Raw genomic sequence first — 27,693 nt, forward strand, 5'->3', positions numbered from 1 at the left:
ACGCCACTTACTGTTCAGTTCCTTGTAGGCATATTTCAGGAGTCACTAGCTTTGTTCCTTATTCTGCGGTGAAGACATGGAGGATCGGTATCTCCCTCGCATGGTGGTTGTAACAACTGAGTTAAATCACTGTATTCAGAACAGTGCCTGGCTTGTGAAGAGCTCAATACATTTTTACTGCCACCACCTGAAGCTTATGGAAAGTAAAATTGGCCTTCCTACGGTTTCCCCATTACGAAGCAGTTGCTTAGTATGTAGGAGGTGCTCAATAAATATTTATCCATTGAATGAGCTTCAGGGTTTCAGCATATGCACTCTGGACTTTACCCAGTTTGAATGAGTTATCTGACCACCAGAGCTTTCCGGTCCTTCTGCCTGGTTTTCAGGGTCTCCTCTGCTTGAGCCCTGAAAACACTCCTTATATAGAAGTGGAACTCCAACTGGCTGACCTTCCATTTATCTGAAAGGAGCAGATGAAAGGAATTAATTTTTCCCCCTAAGTGTCTTATCTCAGAATATTGTATTGCTTTTATAGCATGTGGTTATATATATTGTCTACCTTAAGAGATATAAATACAAAGCATTAGGGTACTTATTTCACAATTATAAATGCTAAATTCCAGCTTTTTAAAGCAATAGCTATCCCCCCAGTAAAAAGGGTAAGTGCCTGGGATTGAGAAATGGGCTGCCTAGGTTCTAATCCTGACTCCACCATTTTATTGGCTGTGAGACCATGGACAAGTACTTAAGGCAGTTTAACCTCCCCCAGCTTCAAATTCTTCTCTGTAAAATGGGGATCAAATTTACTCAATAGCTGAGATAGTAACTGCCAAAGTCCCAGAACAGTACCCAGCCCACAATAAGCTTTCAGTACATGTTTTTAGCTACTGAAGATTACCTACACCAGTTCTCAAACCGTAGTCTCTGAACCAGCAGGATCAACATCATCTGGGAACATACTAGAAATGAAAACTCTTGGGACCTACACAATCAGACCTACTGGATGAGAAGCTGGCGGTGGGGTCCAGCAGCTCATTTTAACAAGCCCTCCAGTGATTCTGCTGCAGGCTCACGTTTGAGACATAGACTAATTAGAATCCTACCAAGGAATCTCTTCCTTCTCAAAGAAGAAAAGAACCCAAAGCATTTCCATATTATTAAAATAATTAAGATATACTAAAGACCAAAAGTTAACAGGATGGCTTGATTCTTGCCATTATAGTGACTTTTAGTGACTTTAATTTTTAGTGACTTTTAGAAGTCACTTTTATGGATTTTCTGAAACTGAAGCTCTTAGCCACTGTTACCTATCCCAGGAATGAAATATATGGAATAAAGTTAAATTCAGAGATAATTCTAAAACTTAAATTTTGGCCTTTTCTCTTTTTTCAGTGTTACCCCACTAAACCTTGTTTTTTTCCTATATGAATCATAGGAATACCAAATTTCTACAATTCTGATTACTACACTTAAGAAAACTTGAGAGCCAACAAAGACATTTGTAAGGTAGGCAGCAAGGAGACTCTGAAGGATGTTTTGGAAACCTAATAAGCCCGAGACAAAAAAAAGCATAACATCACGGTGACCTGTACACAAATATGACACTGCTGATCTGGTTTTATTTTTATTGTTTTTTGTTTTTTTTTTTTTTGCAGTACGCGGCCTCCCGTTGCAGAGCACAGGCTCCGGACGCGCAGGCTCCGCGGCATGTGGGATCTTCCCAGACCGGGGCATGAACCCATGTCCCCTGCATTGGCAGGCGGACTCTCAACCACTGTGCCACCAGGGAAGCCCTATTGATAACTATTAATTTAGCTATTTTTCATATACTGGTTGTACACAATTCTGTGAGAAAAACAGTAAACTAAAGGGGCTATTTCAATCATTAGAGCCAGGTGTTATACAAGACTTGAATATACTGCAGGGAGTTATCTGTGAATTTTGACCAATGCAATGTAACCTACGTGGAAGGATCCTTACCTAATAGGTTTCAGTCTACTCCCCAAAGTTACTAAAGTCAGTGTACTAAAAAGAGTTGTTTATACAGAAGGACTCCATTGTCTTCATTTTGTTAGATGTTATTCCTATTTTGTACCAGGATAAAATAATGACCATTTTGACCTCCTGCCAACCTTGTACTTCTATAAGTACTGGCAGAAATATCACTTTTTCATTTTAGGGGGAAGTAGTTATAAGCTAACAAAACAACTTTTTAATTAGTACTACTAGTCTAGACTAGTCTAGGGGGTCACTGAAGGAAATCCTGCTCAAAAAATGTGTTTGCCCTCATATTTCAATTCTGTCTTCCTTACAACTTCTTTGTGCCTCAGTTTCTCCACCTATGAAATGCATACAGCTATATCTGTTCCTCGAAAAGGTGTGTCAAAAGACTTTAAAAAGACAGGCATTATTTGAAGGCAATATAGTTTTATTATTTTAAAATATCAATATATGTCTTGCAAACAGCTGCTAAAAGCTAGTTTTTTGGGGGTGATTTTGTTTTTTAATTTATTCTGTGGATAAGGAAAATACCATCCTTAAAGCTTAAATATATGCCCTGTCGTACAGAATTCAAGTGAAGACAGTACAAACTTATCTTCAGCTTAATATATATACACATAATTACAGATATGTACATGTACATGGGTTAATATACACATATTTTCTAGCTCTGTTTGCTGGGAGGGTCCAGAAGCAGTGATATCCCAGTAGAAACAAGCTATCCAGTGTCCAGATCTTGGTTTCTAAGTTCCACTGTATACCATTCTTCAATAAAAGGAACCTTTGAAAAGAGGCTGATTCTAGGGCTGGGGCTGCGAATATATAAGATGAGCCTGAAGCAACTTTCCTACTTTCTTACCAGAAAGGATGGAGATGCTCAGAAGTCAAAAGGATGGTGCAGGTCAAAGACACACAGAGTCAACCTGACGTAACTCCCAAAGGCCAAGCTGGAACAATTTGTAAATACTACCCACAGTACAAAAGAAGTAGGCACGAATCCATACTGACACAAATAACTGAATAATAAACAGGTGTGGGGAGGGGCGGATGGTGACAAGAATTTCAAGTACTACAATAGATACATCCCCCTCCCAGGAGGCGGAATATAATCTTGCCCACCCCTCGCCTCCCCCAGACTGGACTTGGTGACTGGTTTCCAAAGAACAAAAGCATGGAATGGGAAAAACAGTAGCTTTACAGTGGAGGAAACTAACAGACACTACCTTAACCAAATGTCTAGAGTTTACACAACATCAAGTTGATAGCAGTCAACTACCGATATGATTTGATAAGAAGAACCACTCACCTCTTGGTTTTCTTCCTAAAAATCCATAACCCTAATCCAAACATGAGGAAAACGTTAAGACTAACCCAAACTGAGGGACATTCTACAAGACACCTGACCAGTACTCCTCAAAACTGTCAAGGTTATGAAAAACAAGAAAAGACAGGGGACCGTCACAGACTAGAGGCTAATTAGACATGGTGTATCCTAAAGTGGATCCTAGAAAAGAAAAACGACATTAGTGGAAAAACTAGTGTAATCCTAATAAAGTCTAGAGTTTCGTTAATAGTAATTACCAATGTTGGTTTCTTAACAAATGTTTCGTGTTTACGTAAAATGTTAACATTAGGGGTAAGGAGTATAACAAGAAGCCTCTATACTATCCCTGCAACTCTTCTGTAAATCTAAAATTATTCCTAGATAAGATTTTTAAATTTGAACATAAAAACTGCTTCTACTGATTTCTGTACATAATTTATGACCATGAATTAAATATTTTACAGAGACATTCTGATTTTGTCCTCTTGAGAAAGCCAATGCTGCCAAGAAAATCCATGAATTTATTACAAGTTTAAAGTTACCTGGAGCCCAGTTTGCTTACTTAGCCCTGAGGGATACACTTGCCTTGTCTAATAGAGGACACATCTATTAGCAGAATAGCTGCCACCATCTCAGTTTGGAAAGCCATCAGGTTCTCAGCAATAACATATATTCAAAGTTAGGAATGTGGCCCTTTTTCCAGAACATATTTCTCATTCATCCCAATTCTGCCTGTATTGATTTAGAAAGAACCACTTCTGCTGGTGCTGTCTTTCTCTGACTTTCCAAGCAGTTCATCTTAATAACTTTGGCCAGAGGTTACCCCAAATTTATACATGGCTTGGGATCTTGGGCTAGGGAAAGTCGACAGCCAGTGGTAAGCAAAGAATGGTAGAGGAACACAGCTGAGCTTTCCAAGGGGTTGAAAAGCTTTCAATCCTCACAGACATTTTCAGAGGCAGTTGAAGTTCTGGGCTTTGCTCTTAAACATCTGTTAATAATTTTCTATAAAAGATAGTTCTCTGGATCCTGCTTTTCCATCCCTTTTGACTCCACAGTTAAAGACTTAAAAAACCCAACAATATCAAGAACAATTTTTATGAAGGCCAATATTAGTAAAAGGTTTACAGTCTTTTAAAAATATCCCAGAATCTACCAAGAGTTAAGTCCTAGGGAGTAAACACCAAAGCATGTAACGCATATAATGCTCTGATGTGTATATTAAACAATTTTTCATTTGTCTCATTAAATCCATCTTTTCTCCAATTTAGGCAAAGTTTATAGCAAAATGAAATGAAATTTGTCATGAGTGGTTCATAAAATGGGATGGCTATGCTTCTGAATTTTGTTCAAGTCACCTTCTAGGCACATATTAATACCTAGATATCCTAGTTTTGTTTCCTAAGAGGTCCAGGAGATGGTTCCAATTTTACGAGAGAAACAGACATGTCCTTGTAACTAGTCCTGTCATTCACAGAAGTGTGGCTTATTCATATGCTCAATGGGCAATGGAAAAAACTGTATGTGTTAATTAAAAGAGCAAAAATAAAGTCAGATCTTTCTCGGCATAAATGTATATTTTAATTTTTACAGTAAACAAACATACTTTTTTTTTTTTTTTCCTCACTGTTGTGGCCTCTCCCATTGCGGAGCACAGGCTCTGGATGCGCAGGCTCAGCGGCCATGGCTCACGGGCCCAGCCGCTCCGCGGCATGTGGGATCCTCCCGGACCGGGGCACGAACCCGTGTCCCCTGCATCGGCAGGCAGACTCTCAACCACTGTGCCACCAGGGAAGCCCTGACAAACATACTTTTAAGTGAAGATTTCCCCATATTTCCAAATAAGATACTGCTGAACATACCTTATAATGAATTTTACATTTGACCTTATTTTTTGATAAATATAGTTGTGAAAACTGAGCTAGACTCTTTCTTTTAAAAAATTCTCCCTTAACATGCACCTCTTCCTGTGATTGTCAAGACAATATGGCACACTAAGGCAGCAACATCCAGGAAGATAACCTGCATTTGTTTCTTTAGTTTGAAGTTTTAATGTCAAAATAAAGTCTTAAAATAATCCTTTCACAAAAATAAGGCAGCTTTATGCTGTGAAAACATTAGCTCTTCGTCAAAGGTTATGCTCTTCTGTCCTCATCTGCTGTCACCACCTGTCAGCATCTTCTTTAAAGATCAGTTTTTTCTTCGTAGCGACACGTACATGCGGCTCGTTGGCTGTCCAGGTACGGCTTACAGCCTAAATGTATAACACTGTCAAACAAGAGCTCCACGGTGGATTCACATGCTGCAAAGTAAGAAAGTGCCGTTACTGTTAGGCAACTGCAAAGCATCACTCTCTCTTCACGTATATTACATGTTTCAGCACAATGTCAGGCACGGCCTTAGTGGGCACTTACACCTATTTTAGGTGAAAGTCTTCCCAACCCTCGCAAACTGGTAACATATATATACAAAGACTTTCCCTTTCAGCCTCTCTACCTGTAACTACTTTTTCTTTGCATGCAACTATTCAAACCAACTTTCTGTACTAGACAGTGAGTCTCCCTCAATAGCACTGATCAGTTCATCACTGTTAATTTTCCTTTTATATGAAAAATATCACTAATAGAGATGCCTGATAACACTCTTAAGTTTGCACTTTAAGGAAGGACTTCTAGGTGCAGAAAAAAATTAAGGTTAAAAATAGAGAAACCTCAAAACATTTAATTATAGTCAACAGCTTTTAACGATCACACATAATTTAAGATGCTTAAAGTATTAAATGGACTCCAGTCTCTTTCTTTGACCAATATCCAAATTTGGTTTGGGAGGGGAGAAACAGGAATCCAAGGTGTTTTTCCTCTGGTGGGGTTTCTTAATATTTTTGAAAGACGATAAAAAAGATAACAGATTTAACTTTTCTTATTCTAAGAAACCTGGAACATTCAGGTAAGATTATCTTAATACACTATACTTACAGAGATACGGCACAGAGTGGCTTTTAGTTATCCAAATACTTCTAATTTCCAATATTCATGTTAAGAAAGAAACTTTTCATTACAAAATCTTGGCATTTTCAAAGTTTTCCAAAAGGCTGTGCCATTAAGGAATACAACCAACCACAGAAGTGTAAAGGTTATGATTACTAAATAGGAGACTGCAAGGAAATTGCTAACAACGTTAGCATATCCTTAGGTCAGAAAACAGGACACACATCTATCTGTGCTTCACCTGGACAACTAGTTTACCTTAGCCAAAAGCGTTCAAAGGGATTCAGAGGTTTTGAGTTCAAGCTTCACCTGGAGCAGAGATTTCCTCCTTGTTATTACTTCCTAGTTACTACTAGAATTTCAGAATAACACCTATAATATGAGACTATTTGGGGAATAATGGAATAGACAGAACACAAGTTTTAAAGTCCGAAGTATGCAACTTGGGGCAAGTTACTTCTTTCTGAACCTCAGTTTCCTTCCTTTAAAAAGGGGCATAATGCCAACTAGCACTTTGGGTTTCTGTGAACATCAATGAAAACATGTCTCAAGTATCTAGCACAGTATCTTATGGAAAGTGCTTAAAAATGGTAGTTTCCTTTCCTGACCCTTCTTACTGCCCCTCCTCTTCTGATTTCAGTGTATGGTACGTTCTTTGGCTTGACAGTAAAGAAATCTCGTTAACTACTAGTATTTGTACAGTAATGTGTATTTCTACAAATATTTCATTTTACCCTTACGACAACTCTACAAGATGGGTATTACCGTTCTCATTTTATAAATGAGGACACTGAAATGCCTATTACCTTTGCTGACTGTGCTTTGTATCCCTTCACTGCAATAATCATCACTGTGAGTATGACTACATGCTGAGCCCTGTGAGTTCTCTTGGCAAATCACTGAACCTGGGCGGGTGGTGGTGGTGGTGGTGGTGGTGGTGGTGGTTTTGAGGACCCTCCTGACACAGATACATATGAAGAGACAGAGTTAAGACTCAAATCCTCCAGAACTTCCTACTCCAAATCCAATGTGCTATACTCCGAACTTCACTGGATCCAGAATTTCAAACTTCAGGCTCTGGGTAATTAGAACTATACTACAAGGTACAAGATTTTGGATGAATTCTTCTCTAGCTCACACACCCTCCTCCCAAGGTTTCCTAACACTTCTTGCTTCTGTGATTGTAAACCATTTTAGATGACAAAATCACTGACTTCTCATCTCAGAAAATTGAAGGGGCTGTTTCACCACAGATAAGATAATACATAGTGAAAGATTTCTATCGGTATATCTTATACTAACACAAAAGCATCTAATAAAACTTTGCAGACTGCACTTATCCCCATCCCACCGAATCAGCCTTACCCTGCACATGCTGAGCTAGCCCTAGTGTTTTCTGCACATCTCGGCAAATCTTGGAGAGGCAATATTGAAACTCCTCATCACAGTCGTTTTTGCTTTTGCCGCAGGTCTCATAGCACCTGTCGTGTTGGTTGCAGCACTTTGTCAAGGAAGGGATGCCAATGTTAAGCTGAAAGAGACATTTGGATGGATGACTGCTGATGAAATTCAAACCTTCTCTGAAGTAGCGCATCAAAGAAACTTACAAATCAAAGACAACACTGCTATATAGATAATTTCCAAAATTCGTTTCTGCCTCCAAATGCTTTCCAGGTTAGATATCTCTCCATTACCCTCACTTGCACCCACCCATGTTACTCCTTCCTCTCCCTCTCAGCCATGCCTCAAAGCTCCCTATTTTGCAATGTTAGAGAATTCGCAGTCATTTGCCGGTAGCAAACGCAACTTCCAATTGTCCAAAACACAAAACATAATTTTAAGAATAGAGGGCTTCCCTGGTGGCGCAGTGGTTGGGAGTCTGCCTGCCGATGCAGGGGACACGGGTTCGTGCCCCAGTCCAGGAGGATCCCACATGCCACGGAGCTGCTGGGCCTGTGATCCATGGCCGCTGGGCCTGCGCGTCCGGAGCCTGTGCTCCACAACAGGAGAGGCCACAACAGTGAGAGGCCCGCGTACCGCAAAAAAAAAAAGAATAGAAAGATAAAGCTAAGAGCTTTAGAAGACTTTTGCAGGGGCTATGCAAGCATGATTTTTGGATATTCCGAAGTATTTTGCACCTCCTCCTTCGATAAAATGTACTTTATGTGAAATGTCACCAACAACTTCTAAGCTCCTACAACTCAAACTTTGTTTTTGGTTTTTATGGTTTAATCTTTAAGTGTTCATCCATTCCCTAAAGACATTATTCCTTCGAATCTGTAATTATCTTTAACTATTTTAAATAACTTTATATGCAAAATGCTTGTGTCCAGGAATCACTTTCATAAAACATTTTTCTCCCATAATACTGGCTCAGATTCAGCCTCCCTTACAACAAACACACAGCTATCCCACTTAGCCTAGTTTTAATATAGAAAATATTATGCTTTCCTGTCCTTTTTCATCCTAAGTAGTGTGACTTCTATACTCTAAACTTTTCAATCATATCTGTGATGTGAGGAAATATCATTTAAATGGTATTAACATCTACAAGATTAAAAAATAAAACATGACTTTTACTCCATTTAGCTTCATTAGGACTTATTAAATGTGTTTTAGCTATAAAAGAATATAACAAACCTGATCACTATTACAAAAAACAAAATTACTTCTGAGCCTGAAAACATACTGATGGTTTATCAAGAGTATTAGATAGCCTACCAATCATAAAAACTTATCAAATAAAAAATAATATTTACATGAACACCAAACAGTGGGGAGCCACATCCATTCGGCGGGGAGGCTTTATATCCGTAACGTGGAAAAGGCTTAGATCCTATAAAATATAAATGGTATCATAATTAATTTTCAAGTATGCTAGAGAATACATACACAAAAAGGTCTACAATGTGCTAGACTAGCCCTGGAAACATTTACTATTTGGATGCTAACATAAGTGAGTATGTGTTTATTCGGATGGGCATTAAAAATGTTAATTTGTCTACCGAATTATTTTTACTTCTCCTGAAGCAAAATATGTACAAATGTGTACATGTACACATAGATGGCAGTTCATAAAATATTACGCTGGTTCATAAAATGTAATTATATTTGCAAGCCTACACCATACAAACATGTAAATCCTTATTCTGGACTGCTGTCAATTTCAGAGGTTACATGCCAGACTGGGTCCATATATATGAAACATAAAATCCACCCTATTTTCCTGTACATTCTAATGCTAATATTTTTAGGTTAAAACCTACAGGCAAGAACTGTATCTTCCCATCCTCAGCCAACGCTCCATTGTACACAAACCTCAATAACCATTAACTAGAGCCTAAAGCTAAGGAAGACAAGGTCACCTGATCATTTAATTACTTTAATATCATTCTAAGACATTACAGGACCATTCTAGCCCAGACTCCAACCAACCATTTCACAAATATACTCCTCTGCTATCCAAGGAAAAAGGCAAGAAACAAAGATAGCTTGGGAAACTATTACTCCAGTTATACTCTCCTTAATAGCACCAATAGTTCAGTAACAAGGAGAAAGATGACATTATCAAAGCAATCTTAAATGTTGGAAGATACTTCAGAAATATCTCTCCTCATGTAATACAGAAATCACTTCAATATACCAAAGAGTCTTTGAATGTTTCCCACAATCCTATAGTGTCAAGAAACAGCCTACTCCATTGTGGACTGGCATTAACAGTTGAGTTCTTTCTTCTCTTTTTCGTGTAAATTCTACCTGTAAGCAATCCTCTGACCTCTGGGGAACACAAAGCCACCCAATTCCCCATTTTACATGATAATCCTTTCAAACACCTGGGGCTACCATTTACCTTCCACAAATAAAATATCCCCAGTTATTCCAAATACCACCCCACATCTGGATACTTAGGAGAGACACAAAGTATTCCACCAACTTTCATTCAATTAACGTTTATTACTAGGAGACTTGAAGTTTGCCCTCCAAAAGTAAAGTGAGGAAGAAAAAAAGCAACCCTTCCAGTAATCAGCCATCAAAATAAGTAATCCACTCAAAGTAATGAACTAAAAATGGTTTAAGTGAGCTGCTAAGACTCACATGCTCAACTGAGGTGACCAAGTAGAGCCTCAAGAGAGCATAACTTCAGGGCTTCCCTGGTGGCGCAGTGGTTGAGAGTCCTCCTGCCAATGCAGGGGACACAGGTTCGTGCCCCGGTCTGGGAAGATCCCACATGCCGCGGAGCGGCTGGGCCTGTGAGCCATGGCCGCTGAGCCTGCGCATCCGGAGCCTGTGCTCCGCATCGGGAGACGCCACAACAGTGAGAGGCCCGCGTACCGCAAAAAAAAAAAGAGAGAGCATAACTTCATGGAGATATAAAGTTCCACCCAGTCTGAAGAACAATGTGTACAAAAGGGAATCGTTATGATGGATCTAGAAAAGAGGAGGCCAATGACAGAAGTTTCTCTAGCACTGTCCAAGAGGAGGGCTGTTCCTGGGCCCTTGGAAGATGAAGGTAGATGCCTCAGGCTATCTCAGATGAGTCACTGTAATCCTTCAACTCCTGCTTTTAGTCCTTCACTCTTAAGAAAACTCTTTATGATTTGGCATTCCACTTTAAAGGACCTACAGAGAGGATATTCTAACTATCAATACTTAGATATCTAATGGGCACCTCAAACTTAAGGTGTACCTCCTGCCATTCACCCCCAAACCTGCTCCATCCACCGTTCCCTCTTCTCAGGTAATAGATATCCATCCTTCCAGGTGCTCAGGGGAAAAAATCTCGGCCATCTTTAACTCTCTCATTTTCTTATATCCCACATCCAATTCAACAGCATATCCTGTTGACTCTACCTTCAAAATATTCAGAATCTAACCACTTCTCACTACCTCCACTGCTACCATCCTGCTCCAAGTCACCATGGATTACTGCCATAACCTAACTAGTCTCTTTGGTTTCCCCACCCAACACCACCTCCAGCTATGGTCCAATCTCAACACTGAACCTGAGTGATCCTATTAAAATATATGTTAGATTAAGTCTTTGCTCTGCCAAAACCCCTCCAATGGCTTCTCATTTTATTCAGAATAAAAGCTGGGACTTCCCTGGTGGTCCAGTGGTTAAGACTCTGCACTTCCACTGAGGGGTGCGTGGGTTCGAACCCTGGTTGGGGAACTAAGATCCTATATGCCATGCTGCACAGCCGGAAAAAAAAAAAAAAAAAGGCCAAAAGTCCTTTCAGTGCCTATAAGCCCTATATAATGGCATCTCTGACCTCATCTCCTTACTGTTCTCTCTCCTCTGCCTTCCTTCCTCACTCCATTCCATCACATCTGACCTCTTTGCTGGGCCACAGACGCTCCAGCTCTGCTCTTGCCTTAGTGCCACTGAAGCTGCTATTTTTCTATGTGGATACTCGTCCTCCTGACATCTACATACTTCTTCATGTTCAAGGCCTTTTCTGACCATACCATTTGCAGCACATATGGCCTTCTAACATATCACTAACCTATTCTGTTTATTATCTGTCACCCCATATTAAAATAGAAACCCTTTGAGGGCAGGAATTTTTGTCTATTTTGTACCCCCAACGCATAGAACAATGTCTGGCATATAGTTAGGTTCTCAATAAATATTTGTTGATAAATGCATGAATGAATGAGCAGAAGACTTGGAAGCCTAATATTCACGGCAGTTATAATACTCATTATAAATAAACTGGTACTGCTGTTTACCCTTCAGTCTCTTTTGAGTTTGGTGAGCGTTCATCAGCCTCCAAGGACTGATCACTTCTAGTCTGTCACATCCAGAATGTGGCACCCCAAACTGAACACCATTAGGAGTGATGGGCCTATTTTGAGCTGGATAAACTACTTGTACTAATATAACCTAAGACAGCATATGTTTCAGCTATGTCTCCATGCTAAAATACAGCACAGGACTTCCCTGGTGGCACAGTGGCTAAGAATCTGACTGCCAATGCAGGGGACACGGGTTTGAGGCCTGGTCTGGGAAGATCCCACATGCCGCAGAGCAACGAAGCCCATGTGCCACAACTACTGAGCCTGCACTCTAGGGCCTGTGAGCCACAACTACTGAGCCCGCATGGCACAACTACTGAAGCCCATGCACCTAGAGCCCATGCTCCGCAACAAGAAGCCACCGCAATGAGAAGCCCGCGCACCGCAGCGAAGAGCAGCCCCCCGCTTGCCATAACTAGAGAAAGCCCATGTGCAGCAATGAAGACCCAATGCAGCCAAACAATAAAATAAATAAATTAATTAAAAAAAATAAAATACAGCACAATAACAGTAGAAAAAAACAGTTTTTTTCTAAAATGAACTTTTTAACATCTACTGCTGAGGCTCAGCACTTCTGCCATTCAATTTTTGAGCCTAAAACACTAGACTATAAAACTCTTATCTTGTTAGGTTTAGTTCATCATTCAGGACCGTTAAGCAGATTTTAAATGTAGAGGTATTCACCCAGTGTTACTTGTTATACCCAGATAGTCACAAACTTGAGACACTGATTTAACCAGGACAGAGACCTGCAACACCCTGCTGGAGATGAGCCCTCTCTACAAGAAGCCATGACGTCATTAACCCAACCCTTTGGGCAGACCACTTAGCCAGCTGTGATTTCACCTAAATCAAGTTCTATCCAGCCTACACTTTGCATGGAAGTATCATGAGAGACTAGGCATCTGATCTACCCTACCATGCTAGAAACCTCTTCACTGAAAGGGAGGAAGGCTGGATCAGCATTACATCCTTGCGGAAGCCATTCTAGCTCCTTGAAGTTCTCTCTTGTCAAGGGTTTTAACAATCAACCGTCTAAAATGTTCAGAAACTCATGTAGCAAGAAATACTAAGCAGTGGGTCACATTTATAGTCTGAAAAAAGTACAATAAGTATGCCAAAGAGTGTTCAAAAAGTCTGGAAACAGAAAAAATAGTGTATTTACTATACATAATTTTTTGAGGTTAACAACTGGACTTTTTGCTTTAAATTTAGAAGCATATCACCTTAAAAGGTGTCTGGAGACTGAAGCAACACATATCAGGCATATTACTTGAAAATCTAACCAACAAACTGTTTATCCTGTTTCCAACTTTGTGGGTACCCCATACATTCCCCCTGCCAGTCTCCAGATTTCTGGCACTTATCTCTTTTCCATGAGGATCAAAGATTACCACCCTCAGACAACTGATACAGGCCTAGAGTTTTAAAGGCATGTGGATGTCTAATCTCTTCTTCTCAAGTGTCTGCTTTTCTTTTTTTTTAACCAGAAAGTTATTTCTCTCAATGTTATACAACAGTAGCACTTCTATTTTCCCTTCCCTTTGTTTTTTATATAAACCCATGCACTTTCCTTCGATTCTGAGTCTATAAAAACATTTCTGAACATTCTGATGTGTACAATGATAGTGATACACACCTGTGTGCATATGTATTAGTATGTACAGACATTACCTCATTTTGTAAAAGATAATTACCTTTGCATGGGAGAATGATTAGAAGCAAATGAAGTCAGAGAAAACAAAACAAAATATGCTTATTATAAGAGAATAAAGAGGAAAACAGTACAGAGAAAATCAGCTGGCAAAAATGAAAATGGAAGCAAGGATGGAAGTAGTAGTCATCTCAAACAGGGCTAGTGCTTAAAACTGTCTTAAGAGAGAAGCTGCTAAAATGGAGTAATAAAGAACCTAGATCTACTGTATGTGAAATACTAGACAATAACACCATGAAATAAGTGCTGGTAAAACTGGCTCCCCAGTGTAAGTGGAAAAAGGAGCATGTATTTCTTTTTTGTTTCTTTTGAAGGAACCTACTAATATCAGTTCCTCAGAGAGGCCTTTCTCATTCACTCTATTTGGAATAGTGCCCCTTCACTTTTATATCCATTCCATACATCCATGGTTGGTTTTATTTTTCTTTCTAACATTTATTAACCAAATTAACATAATTAGTTTCTATGGAGACAGCAATTTTGTCTTGCTCACCTAGAAGATGCCTGGCACAAAGTGGGTGCACAGGAAATCACCAGATGAAAAAATGAGAAGCATTCCTTGCTGAAATTAAAATATTCTTTATCCACAGCAAAACATAAACCAAAACAACCCCCCCAAAAAAACCCAGAAAATTGAACTAGTTTCCTGAAATTTTTTACAGTGTTTTAAATTCTAACTTCATCTTTATGAAATAATTATTTCTGAACAACTTACATAGAAGGTTGTTTATTTAAGATTAAGTTGATATGGAGTAGGTTGAGAGGAGTGAGGACAAGGTGGCAGAGCAGAAGGATCTGAGCTCACCCCCTCTCATGAAAACACCAAAATCACAACTAACTGCTGAACAACCATTGAAAAGGACTAGAACCTACCAAAAACGATATTCTACTCCCAAAGACAAAGAAACCACAAGAAGGTGGTAGGAGGGTGCATTTACCATACAATCAAATCCCATATCTGCCAGGTGGGTGACCGACAAACTGGAAAATAATTATATCACAGAGGTTCTCCCACATGAGTGAGAGTTCTGAGCCCTGGGTCAGGCTCCCCAGTCTGGGGGTGTGGCATCAGGAGGAGGAACCCCCAGAGCATTGTGCTCTGAAGGTCAGGGGGGCTTGACTGCAGAAAATCAACAGGACGGGGGGAAACAGAAAGGCCTCTCTTGGAGGACACACACAAGGCCTTGGGTGCATTGGGACCCAGGGGAAAAAGCAGTCACTTCATAAGACCAGACCTACCTGCTGATCTTGGAGGGTCTCCTGGGGAGATGCGGGGCACTTATGGCTCACTGTGGGGACAAGGACACTGGTGGCAGAGTTATTTGGAAGTACTCGTTGGCATGAGCTGTCGTGGAGACCATCATTTTGATGCCAAGACCTGGCCCCACCCTTCCCCATGCTGGGAAGCCTCAGGCCATACAACCAACAAGGAAGGAACACAGCCCCACCAATCAGCAGACAGGCTACTTAAAGTCTTCTTGAGCCCACAGCCGCCTCTAAACACACTGCTTGACACGGCCCTGCCCACCAGAGGGACAACACCCAGCTCCACCCACCAGTGGCACCAGTCCCTCCCACCAGGAAGCCTGCACAAGCCTCTTAGATCACCCTCACCCACAGAAGCAAAAGAACTACAATCCTACAGCCTGTGGGACCTCAAACACAGAGAGTGAGACAAAATGAGATGGCAGAGGAGTATGTTCCAAACAAAGGAAAAGATAAAACCCCTGAAAAACAACTACGTGAAGTGGAGATAAGCAATCTACCCGAAAAACAATTCAGAGTGATGATAGTAAAGATGATCCAAGATCTCAGAAAAAGAATGGAAGCACAGATCGAGGATATACAAGAAACTTTTAACAAAGAACTAGCAGAATTAAAGTACAAACAGAGTTCAACAATACAATAAATGCACTAAGAAATACATTAGGGGACTTCCCTGGTGGCGCAGTGGTTAAGAATCCGCCTGCCAAGGCAGGGGACACGGGTTCAAGCCCTGGTCCGGGAAGATCCCACATGCCGTGGAGCAACTGAGCCCATGCGCCACAACTGCTGAGCCTGCGCTCTAGAGCCTGCAAGTCACAACTACTGAGCCCGTGAGCCTAGAGCCGGTGTTCTGCAACAAGAGAAGCCACCACAATGAGAAGCCCGCGCACCACAAGGAAGAGTAGCCCCCACTCGCTGCAACTGGAGAAAGCCTGCGCACAGCAACGAAGACTCAACACAGCCAAAAATAAATAAATTAAAAAAAAAAAGAATTTGGATTTATTTTAAATCCCATTAAAAAAATACATTATAAGGAATCAAGAGCAGAACAAATGAAGCAGAAAAACGGGTAAGTGAGCTGGAAGACAGAATGGTGGAAATCACTGCCATGGAACAGAAAAAAGAATGAAAAGAAATGACGACAGTCTCAGAGACCTCTGGGACAACATTAAAGGCATCAACATTCGAATTATAGGGGTCCCAGAAGAAGAAGAGAAAAAGAAAGGGTATGAGAAAATATTCGAAGAGATTATAGTTGAAAAGTTCCCTAACATGGGAAAGGAAATAGTCAATCAAGTCCAGGAAGCACAGAGAGTCTCATACAGGACAAATCCAAGAAGAAACACGCCAAGACACATATTAATCAAATTGACAAAAATTAAAGACAAAGAGAAAATATTAAGAGCAACCAAGGAAAAGCAACAAATAACATACAAAGGAATCCCCATAAGGTTATCAGATGATTTTTCAACAGAAATTCTGCATGCCAGAAGGGAATGGCACAACATATTTAAAGTGATGAAAGGGAAAAACCTACAACCAAGAATACTCTACCCAGCAAGGCTCTCACTTAGATTCGTGGAAGAAATCAAAAGCTTTACAGACCAGCAAAAGCTAAGAGAATTCAGCACCACCAAACCAGCTTTACAAGAAATGCTAAAGAAACTTCTCTAGGTGGAAAAGAAAAAGCCACAACTAGAATCAAGCAAATTATGAGCGGGAAAGCTCACCAGTAAAGGCAAACACACAGTAAAGATAGGAAATCATCCACACACAAATATGATATCAAAACCAGCAATCGTGGGGCTTCCCTGGTGGCACAGTGGTTAAGAATCCACCTGCCAATGCAGGGGACATGGGTTCAAGCTCTGGTCCAGGAAGATCCCACGTGGCGCAGAGCAACTAAGCCTGTGCACCACAGCTACTGAGCCTGTGCTCTAGAGCCCCCGAGCCACAACTACTGAGCCCATGTGGCACAACTACTGAAGCCCGCACGCCTAGAGCCCATGCTCCACGACAAGAGAAGCCACCACGATGAGAATCCCGCACAATACAATGAAGAGTGGCCACCACTCTCTGCAACTAAATAAAGCCCGTGCGCAACAACAAAGACCCAACACAACCAAAAATAAATTAAAAGAAAAAAACAAACAAGAAAACCCAGCTGGGCTTCCCTGGTGGCGCAGTGGTTGAGAGTCCACCTGCTGATGCAGGGGACATGGGTTCGTGCCCTGTTCTGGGAAGATCCCACATGCCGCGGAGCGGCTGGGCCCGTGAGCCATGGCCGCTGAGCCTGCACATCCAGAGCCTGTGCTCCACACTGGGAGAGGCCACAACAGTGAGAGGCCCGCGTACCGCAAAAACAAAACAAAAAACAAAAAAACCAGCAATTGTGAGGAGAGTACAAATGCAGGATACAGGAAGTGCATTTGAAATTAAGTGACCAACTTAAAACAATCTTGTATATGTATAGACTGCTACAGCAAAACCTCATAATAACCACAAACCAAAAATCTACAATAGATAGACACACATAGACAAAATAGGAATCCAAACACAACATTAAAGATAGTCATCAAGTCACAAGACAGGAGAACAAAAAAGGAAGGGAAGAAAAAAGACCTACAAAAACAAATCCAAAACAATTAACAAAACGGCAGTAAGAACATAGATATCGATAATTACCTTAAATGTAGAGGGATTAAATGCTCCAGTCAAAAGACATAGACTGGTTGAATGAATACAAAAACAAGACCCATGTCTTGAGGCCCACTTCAGATCTAGGGACACACACACACTGAAAGTGAGGGGATGGAAAAAGGTATTCCATGCAAATGGAAATCAAAAGAAAGTGGGAGTAGCAATACTCATATCAGACAAAACAGACTTTAAAGACTGTTACAAGAGACAAAAGACACTACATAATGATCAAGGGAGCAATCCAAGAAGAAGATATAACAATTATAAATATATATGCACGCAACATAGGAGCACCCCAATATATAAGGGAAATGCTAACAGCCATAAAAGAAGAAATCAACAGTAACACAGTAATAGTGGGGGACTTTGACACCCCACTTACATCAATGGACAGATCATCCAGACAGAAAGTCAATAAGGAAACACAGGCCTTCAATGATACATTAGACCAGATGGACTTAATTGATATTTATAGAGCATTCCATCCAAAAGCAGAATACACATTCCTTTCAAGTGCACAAGAAACCTTCTCCAGGATAGATCACATGCTGGGCCCTAAAGCAAGCCTTGGTAAATTTAAGAAAACTGAAATCGTATCAAGCATCTTCTCTGACAACCTATGAGATTAGAAATCAACTACAAGAAAAAAACTGTAAAAAACACAAACATGTGGAGGGTAAGCAATATGTTACTAAACAACCAATGGATCACTGAAAAAATCAAAGAGGAAATCAAAAACTACTTACAGACATTATGAAATTATATTCATATAATTATATGAAGTTATACCTATTGGTTTATACTAAAGGAGACTATGACCACTAAAATAAAAAAAAATACCTACAGACAAATGAAAACAAAAATATGATCCAAAACCTATGGGACACAGCAAAAGCAGTTCTAAGAGGGAAGTTTATAGCAATACAATCTTACCTCAGAAAACAAGAAAAATCACAAATAAACCACCTAAACTTACACCGAAAGCAACCAGAGAAAGAAGAACAAACAACCCAAAGTTAGCAGAAGGAAAGAAATCATAAAGATCAGAGCAGAAATAAATGAAATAGAAATGAAGAAAACAATAGAAAAGATCAATGAAACTAAAGGCTGGTTCTTTGAGAAGATAAACAAAATTGATAAACCTTTAGCCAGACTCATCAAGAAAAAAAGGGAGAGGGCTCAAATCAATAAAATGAGAAATGAAAAAGGAGAAGTTACAACTGACACCACAGAAATACAAAGGATCATAAGAGACTACTACAAGCAACTTTATGCCAATAAAATGGACAAATTCTTAGAAAGGTACAATCTCCCAAAACTGAACCAGGAAGAAACAGAAAATATGAACAGACCAATCACAAGCACTGAAATTGAAACTGTGATTAAAGGTCTCCCAACAAACAAAAGTCCAGGACCAGAGGGCTTCACAGGCGAATTGTATCAAACATTTAGAGAAGAGTTAACACCTATCCTCCCGCAACTATTTCCAAAATTGCAGAGGAAGGAACACTTCTAAACTCATTCTATGAGGCCACCATCACCTTGATACCAAAACCAGACAAAGATACCACAAAAAAAGAAAATTGCAGGCCAATATCACTGATGAACATAGACATAAGAATCCTCAACAAAATACTAGCAAACCAAATCCAACAATACATTCGAAGGCTCATACACCATAATCAAGTGGGATTTATCCCAGGGATGCAAGGATTTTTTTAATTCTGCAAATCAATCAGTGTGATACACCACCATTAACAAACTGAAGAATAAACACCATGTGATCATCTCAACAGATGCAGATGCTTTTGACAAAATCCAACACCCATTTGTGATAAAAGCTCCAGAAAGTGGGTATAGAGGGAACATACCTCAACATAATAAAGGCCATATATGACAAACCCACAGCTGACATCATACTCAATGGTGAAAAGCTGAAAGTATTTCCTCTATCATCAGGAACAAGAGAAGGATGTCCACTCTCACTACTTTCATTCAACATAGTTTTGGAAGTCCTAGCCATGGCAATCAGAGAAGAAAAAGAAATAAAAGGAATCCAAATTGGAAAAGAAGAAGTTAAACTGTCACTGTTTGCAGATGATATAATACTATACATCACAGAAAATCCTAAAGATGACACCAGAAAACTACTAGAGCTCATCAATGAATTTGGTAAAATTGTAAGATACAAAATTAATACACAGAAATCTGTTGCATTTCTATACACTAACAAAAGATCAGGAAAAGATATGAAGGAAACAATCCCATTTACCACTGCAACAAAAAGATTACCTAGGAATAAACCTACCTAAGGAAGCAAAAGATCTATTCTCTGAAAACTATAAGATGCTGATGAAAGAAATTGAAGGTGACACAAACAGATGGAAAAACATACCCTGTTCTTGATTGGAAGAATCAATATTGTCAAAATGACTCTACTATCCAACATAATCTACAGATTCAATGCAATCCCTATCAAATTACCAATGGCATTTTTCATGGAACTAGAACAAATAATTCTAAAATTTGTATGGAAACACAGAAGACTCTCAACAGCCAAAGCAATACTGAGAAAGAAAAACTGAGCTGGAGGAATCAGGCTTCCTGAGTTCAGACTATACTCTAAAGCTACAGTATTCAAAACACTATGGTACTGACACAAAGACTTATAGATCAATGTAACAGGACAGAAAGCCCAGAAATAAACCTATGCCCCTATGGTCAATTAATCTATGACAAAGGAGGCAAGGGTATACAGTGGAGAAAAGACAGTTTCTTCAACAAGTGGTGTTGGGAAAACTGGACAGCTACATGTAAAAGAATGAAATTAGAACATTCTCTAACACCATACACAAAAATAAACTCAAAATGGATTACAGACCTATATGTAAGACTGGATACTATAAACCTCTTAGAGGAAAACATAGGCAGAACACTCTTTGACATAAATTGCAGCAATATCTTTTTGGATCCACCTCCCAAAATAATGAAAATAAAAACAAAAATAAACAAATAGGACCTAATTAAACTCAAAAGCTTTTGCACAGCAAAGGAAACCATACACAAAATGAAAAGACAAGCCCCAGAATGGGAGAAAGTATTTGCAAATGATGTGACCAACAAGGTATTAATCTCCAAAATATACAAACAGCTCATGCAGCTCAATACAAAAATAACAAACAACCCAATCAAAAAATGGGCAGAATATCTAAATAGACATTTCTCCAAAAAGCACATGAAAAGATGCTCAACATCACTAATTATTAAAGAAATGCAAATCAAAACTACAATGAGGTATCACCTCACAGTGGTCAGAATGGTCATCATCAAAAAGTCTACAAACAATAAATGCTGGAGAGGATGTGGAGAAAAGGGAACCCTCCTACACTGTTGGTAGGAATGTAAATCAGTACAGCCACTATGGAGAACAGTATGGAGGTTCCTTAAAAAAACTAAAAATAGATCTACCATATGATCCAGGAATCCCACTCCTGGGCACATATCCAGAGAAAATCATACTTTGAAAAGATACATGCACCCTAATGCTCACAGCAGCACTATTTACAATAGCCAAAACATGGAAGCAACCTAAACGACCATCGACAGATGAGTGGATAAAGATGTGGTACATATGTACAATGGAATATTACTCAGCCATAAAAAAGAATGAAATAATGCCATTTGCAGCAATATGGATGGACCTAGAGATTATCATACTAAGTGACAAAAGTCAGACAAAATGATACAAATGAATTTATTTACAAAACAGAAACAGATTCACAGACTTAGAAAACAAACTTATGGTTACCAAAGGGGAAAGGTGGGGGAGGGATAAATTAGGAGGTTGGGATTAACACATACACACTACTATATATAAAACAGATAACAAGAACCTACTGTATAGCACAGGGAACTCCACTCAATACTCTGTAATAATTTATACGGGGAAAGAATCTAAGAATAGATGTATGTATATGCATAACGAAATCACTTTGCTGTACACCTAAAACTAACACAACATTGTAAATCAACTATACTCCAATGTAAAATAAAAATTAAAAAATAAATAAAAGAGTTAAAAAAAAGAAAAAATGGTTCAGTTGATATGGATACCATGATTACAACTGCATTCATATCACTTTAAGTGTTGTTATAAAAGGTGTTATAATCCACTGATCATTAAAAATATTTAGCATTTCTACTTGTGCCAGTTTTTACTAAGTGCTATGAACCGAACTGTGTCCCTGCCAAAATCATGTGCTGAAGCCCTAACTCTCAATGTATATGGTGATAGGGCCTTTGGGGGGTAATTAGGGCTAGATGAGGTCACGAGGGTAGGGCCCTCATGACGGGATTAGTACCCTTATAAGAAGGCGCACCAGAGAACTTACTTTCCCTTCACCTGCTGCCCCTACCATGCAAGAAGGCAGCTGTCTGCAAGCCAGGAAGAGAGCTCTCACCACAGAAAAGTGTTGGCTAAACCTTGATCTTGGATTTTCTAGCCTTCAGAACTGTAAGAAATAAACTCCTGTTGTTTACATCACGCAGTCTGTGGTATTTTATTATAGCAACCTGGGCAGACTAATACACAAAGCAAGCAAAAACTCAACAGTAGAAGAAACAACATCAGAGTCAAACCAAAAATCCATGATGTGCTGGGGTCACCGTCCCCTAGAATGTGTAAGCAGAAATTACAAATTACAATCTCTTAGCTTTTCTGTACAGAAAGCTAAGAAAAAAAAAATGAGATAGGAATAAGAGTTTTAAAAACAAACCAGGGACTTCCCTGGCGGTCCAGTGGTTAAGACTCTGCCCTTCCACTGCAGGGGGCGCAGGTTTGATCCCTGGTCAGGAGCTAAGATCCTACATGCCACAGAGCGCTGCCAAACAAAACAGAACAAAACAAAAACCAAATCCACTACGTACAACTACATGGAAACACTATTCATCGATTTCACTTTCTGACTACGCGACTGCTCTTATCTTGATGCTTTATATTTTATCATCTGTATGGGCAGCTGAAATCTACAGATTCTCCTGGACTGAGACAACGATAGCTCTTTCCTACATATTTTTCTTAATTTGGTGTAAATACCTTCAACAGACCAATTTCCTTCACCTGAAAGACACTGAAACGGATGAGAAGCATGAGGGGAAGCCTGTTGGGTCACAGAGAGATCTTATCACTGTGTTTTGTATGAAGCCGTACAGAATTCCAACCTGCTTTCCCAAACACTTGAAACTTTAAATTCCTGATTATTAATCTCCAAAGGCCCTTATGCTACTTTATTTTTCTAGTACATTCACTTTCCTATTTTCCTCAATCTCCAACACTTCTACTCCCACCTTCTCACTCAGCTGATGACCTCGATCCCTACTTCACTGAGAAAACCAAGGCAATGAGAGGATAACTTGAACACTACCCACCTAACCGGCATCTGTGCCCATATCCTCTCTGCTCTTGGCCAATCTATTTATGTACTAGAACTCACTCCTCTCACCTAAGGACATGACTCCAATAATTCTCCTTCCTCTCTCCCTCATTAGTGTTTTTACTCTCTGCTGAATCATTCTCAAAAGCATACAAATATGCTGTTATTTTTCCTAATGAACCGAAAACTAGTTTTTCCATGTTCACCACCCCCACCCCACCCCCGCTTTCAGTTAAATGGCAACTCCATCCTTACAATTATTCAGGCTGAAAACTTTGGAATCCTTTTTTAGTTTACTCACACCCTCCTTCTAAGCCATTAGCAAATGCTTTAGGCTCTTCCTTCAAAATATACCCCAAATCCAACCACTTCTCACCACCTTTATTGCTACCACCCTGAACAAAACTACCACCATGTTTGGTCTGAATTTTTGCACCTGTCACTCCGCCTCCATTCTTGCTCCCCCACCTCTCTCGACCCTTTTTATTCTGAGCACAACAGCCAAAGGGATCCTGTTAAGATATCAATTACTGAATGAATTGAATACTTATTCATAATCCTAAAAACATTTTACAAGCCAATTTTGTTTTCTATTTTTCAAGGAGATTGGGAAATTTTCTTCCTCAATTTTTTCTGCTGTCAGCGAGAAAAAAGTTAAAAGAAAAAAACAGTGATCATTAAATTTGCTCCCCTACGTAACTTTATTTCACTCTCCATAAAGCCTTGTTGCCACCCTAGGGAGGATGGCCAGAAGGAGCGAGTCTCCATAATGCTGGTCCTTCACTAGAGCAAAGATAAATGGATGCAACAAATCTGTGCCCTTTAATCCGACACCTCTCCCTCCATTAAGTCTTTTTTTTAAGGCTCCCTTGACCTCTTTACTGCGACTATTAAACACCCCTTCATCACCACGCTCCTTTAATTTTGAGATTTGTCTGTTTCTGTTTGGTTCTGATTTGGTCACTAACATTCCAAAATATAGGAAAGGTTGAGATAGTGTTCCAGGGAGACTTCTCAAGTAACAGCAATTAAAGATCAATCTTCATTATGTTGGAATTATCAACACGGTGACTTGGAACCACAGTCCTATGAGCAGACAGTACTTACTAAGTACTAAAAGGTTTTCACTGAAGCATACCGTTTCCTAAATTCTCGAGTTCACTTGTGTTTTTTATGCTGGAGACCTTGCTCTAAACTCCAAATGGTAAATTTTGTGAGGCTTGTGGAAGAGAAGAGGATTAAGAAAAAGGAAAGATTAAAATAATATTTTTAATAAGAATAGTATCCATTTAACTTCAGAGATATTTTAAATGTAATAAACTAAACTAAATAAACTCTGGAACGCTTGACTCATAATAAATTTATGAGGACTGATCCTTCCAAGTCTTTCCTATCTCAGTAAACGGCAACTACATCCTTCCTCTGGCTCAGGCCAAAACCTTCAGAATCATCCTTGACTGGCATTTCAGCTCTGGTCCTTTACACTTGCTGTTCCCTCTGCCTGGATTGTTCTTTCCCTAGATCATCACAGTGCCACCTTCCCCATTTCAGATTTCTTCTCAAATATTATCTCATCAGTGAGGTCTTCCCCCAACCTATTTAAAAGAGTAAACTAACACCTCCCAACACCGTCACTGATGGTTCCCCTGCTGTACTGTTCTGGAAGCAATGGCCCACTTCAGATCTACACACACTGCAGATTTGGCTTGTTTTACTTATTCTTCAGTTTACTGTCTCTCCCCACCAGAAGGTAAGCTCCATGGACAGAAATTCTGTCAGTTTTGTTCACTGCCAAATCTCCAATTGGTACAATGCCTGACACATAGCAGGCACTCAGGTATTTGTTTAATGAATGGGGATGACTAAGTAAAACTATGACATCTGCCTCAGGAAAGGCAACCATTTAATCTTCAAATTACTCACTTATTCCTCCTAACAAGCTCTACAAGGACAAAAACATCCTTCCCGATTGAACACTCGTGGTAACATTTAGGCACACATTTAAGAAGGAATGAAATTTAGCAGTTCATAGCATACAAGATATAGTTCATTCTTTACCTCCATTAACAGAAAACTAGAAATTATGACCACATGTTGCATCACGTTTTCACATGACAGAGGTCCCTTTTCAATTCACCTCCGTATAGTCCAGTTTTACCTCTAAAGTCCTTTAGTTCCCTATTATTTTGGGCTGCCAAGCATTAAATTAACTAGGCCCAAACCTTGTCCACTTTTATCGGAAACATGATCTCCCAATTACTTTCTTAGCATTTTGAAATTCAAAAAAGAAGCCCAAGTACTTTGTCTGAACTATTACATCTAAGCATTCAAAAAAGTCAAGTGCTTCAAAAGAAAGATCTCTGCCTGAAATACTAAGTTATTAATCACCAACAACGCCACCAAACAAGTTCTCAGATTCAAACAGAATTAAAGTTTAAAAATATGAAAAAGTAAATCAAAAGAATAATATTAATAGCAACCAACAATGAGGAGGCAGCGTCACTGGTATCTAAGGAAAGAAAATTCCTGTTAAGTACTGCTTGAATCATTTCCTATTAGAGTTAATCAGAACTCTTTCTCAACAGTAAAGTACACCAAAAGTCTGTACAAAGGTCGCAATTTATTGTCTGTAGCTTTGCAGAAAAAAAAAATTTAAACCAATTCTTGAGAAAGTTAAAAAAGCATGACTTTAAAATTCCTGGTATGTTTTGCGTGTTCAGCTGACTAATTTAAAGGCGCTAAATAAAATCAGTCTGTTTCACTCCATTCCCATGACGCTATGTCACTAAGTTCTTAGGCAACTTTCATGCAATTTCAACAACAACAACAAAAGAAAATCAGACGCAACGAAAACAGAACGGAGAGTACGCTCTCAGGCGATCTCTCACATTCTAACAATAGTGGCGTGAACTCGTCAGCAGGTTTCTCAATCACAAGAATGGCACAAATCTAGCGATGGTTAAGTTTTCCCAGGGCCAGAGGACACCGTCAAGGTCTGGCCGGCATCTCACACCTCCACGACTTCGGTCCCCCTCAAAAGCCCTGATAGCACGGGCCTCGCAGGGCCTGGGGTTCCCCTCACCGTCATTGCACTTATACTGGCAGAGCCCGTCCTCGCCTCCCAGGAGGTCCAAGGCGGCGTTCAGGTACGTGTCTATCTTGTGAACGCCGTTCCGGATGGTCTTCAGGGAGGCTCTCCAGTCGGTGGTCTGGGCCTGCTCCTGGCACCTGAAAGCGTAGGTCAGGAGGAGAAGAAGGACGGCGAGCACGGGCCGCAGGAGCAGGGCCATCCGCGCAGCGCCGGGCCGTGATAGGCCGCACGGGTCCCCGGAGCCGCGCCCTAGGCAGCGTCCCTCGGGTCGCCCTAGGCAGCGGCGCGGGCCCGGGGCATGGCGACGGCGGCCAGCTCCATGCCCACGCCTCCTGCCCGGCTGGGAGGCGGGCCCTCACCGCCTGCAACGAGCTCCCGCTGGAACACAGTGCCTCGGCAGAGATCAGGGAGCGGCACACGCGCCCACCTGGGCGGGCCGCGGCTCCTGTGCGCCTGCGCCAAGCGTGGTGCGTCAGAGGCGCGGGGTAGGCGGGCCAGAGCGGCCGGTGCGTCCTCCCCACCCACGTGGTGGTCGCGGCGCGCCCCTGAGGCCGGCTCACTTGGCCCTCGTTAGTACTACCTTTGGGGTTCGTGGTACTAACGAAATACCTATGCCGGGCCCCGTACTCCAGACAGGCAGATTAGTTCGTCCCGGTGTCAGTGGACATCGGTATTTTTTGAAAGATCCCTGGGTAGTTGTAGGGTGCAGTCAGGTGGCGAACCCTTGTGACCTCATCTGACCTGTCGGGGTGCAGCCCAGTCACCCCGAGCGACAAGCTTTTCAGGGTGTAGACAACGTCAGAGAAATGAGCCACCCCCCACCCTCCCTACCCGTAATCCCCTGTAGAGAGCGCTGCTTGAAATCGTGATTCTGCGGGATACGTGGGCCGAACGCGCATCTCACCTCCTCGGGTCCTTACCCGGTCCTCTCTAACCGCGGTGGCCGCCGTTGGGGGAACGGGATTGGAACATGTTAACCCAAGGCCGTGGTGGTGCCTGGCTGACAAAGACGAGCTAGATGCTAGTTTAGAAATTTTGGAAGAAGAAAATGGTTTGACAATAAAACCATGAGTTTTCTTCCCTGGTAAGGAAGAAGCCGTCCTCCATACTTCAACGCAGTTTAAAAAAAAAAAGGAAAGCACAGTTTTCCTACTCAAGATATTTTGTAACTTGATGGCTCCAGTGACATTTCCCTGTATTTTTTCCCAGTGCAGCGCAGAATCCTTAAATAACAATTGCAGTAATTTCTACCAGAGCTATAAATAGTTATCTTAGTATCCTGGCAGTTTCCAAGAATTTTACAGTAAGATCCAGGGCCGTATTGCAAGTATTGAGAAAAGATGTGTCCTTTCTATAAGAATTACCAATAAATTCTAGTT

The 27,693-nt window shown here is 40.5% G+C and overlaps 1 protein-coding gene across 1 annotated transcript; it reads right to left on the reverse strand.

Annotated features, from left to right (window-relative positions):
• Positions 1–5,352: 5,352 nt before the first annotated feature.
• On the reverse strand, positions 5,353–26,721 carry PLA2G12A (phospholipase A2 group XIIA). The gene is made up of 4 exons (XM_082652891.1): positions 26,306–26,721; positions 9,072–9,148; positions 7,678–7,843; positions 5,353–5,627 (listed from the first exon to the last, which is right to left on the reverse strand). The coding sequence occupies exons 1-4, from the start codon at positions 26,511–26,513 to the stop codon at positions 5,509–5,511; spliced, it is 570 nt and encodes a 189-aa protein (XP_082509017.1). The 5' UTR covers positions 26,514–26,721; the 3' UTR covers positions 5,353–5,508.
• Between the last annotated feature and the right edge of the window lie 972 nt (positions 26,722–27,693).

Source organism: Grampus griseus (genome assembly GCF_964374135.1).
Source record: "Grampus griseus genome assembly, chromosome: 4".
NCBI classification, from domain to species: domain Eukaryota; kingdom Metazoa; phylum Chordata; class Mammalia; order Artiodactyla; family Delphinidae; genus Grampus; species Grampus griseus.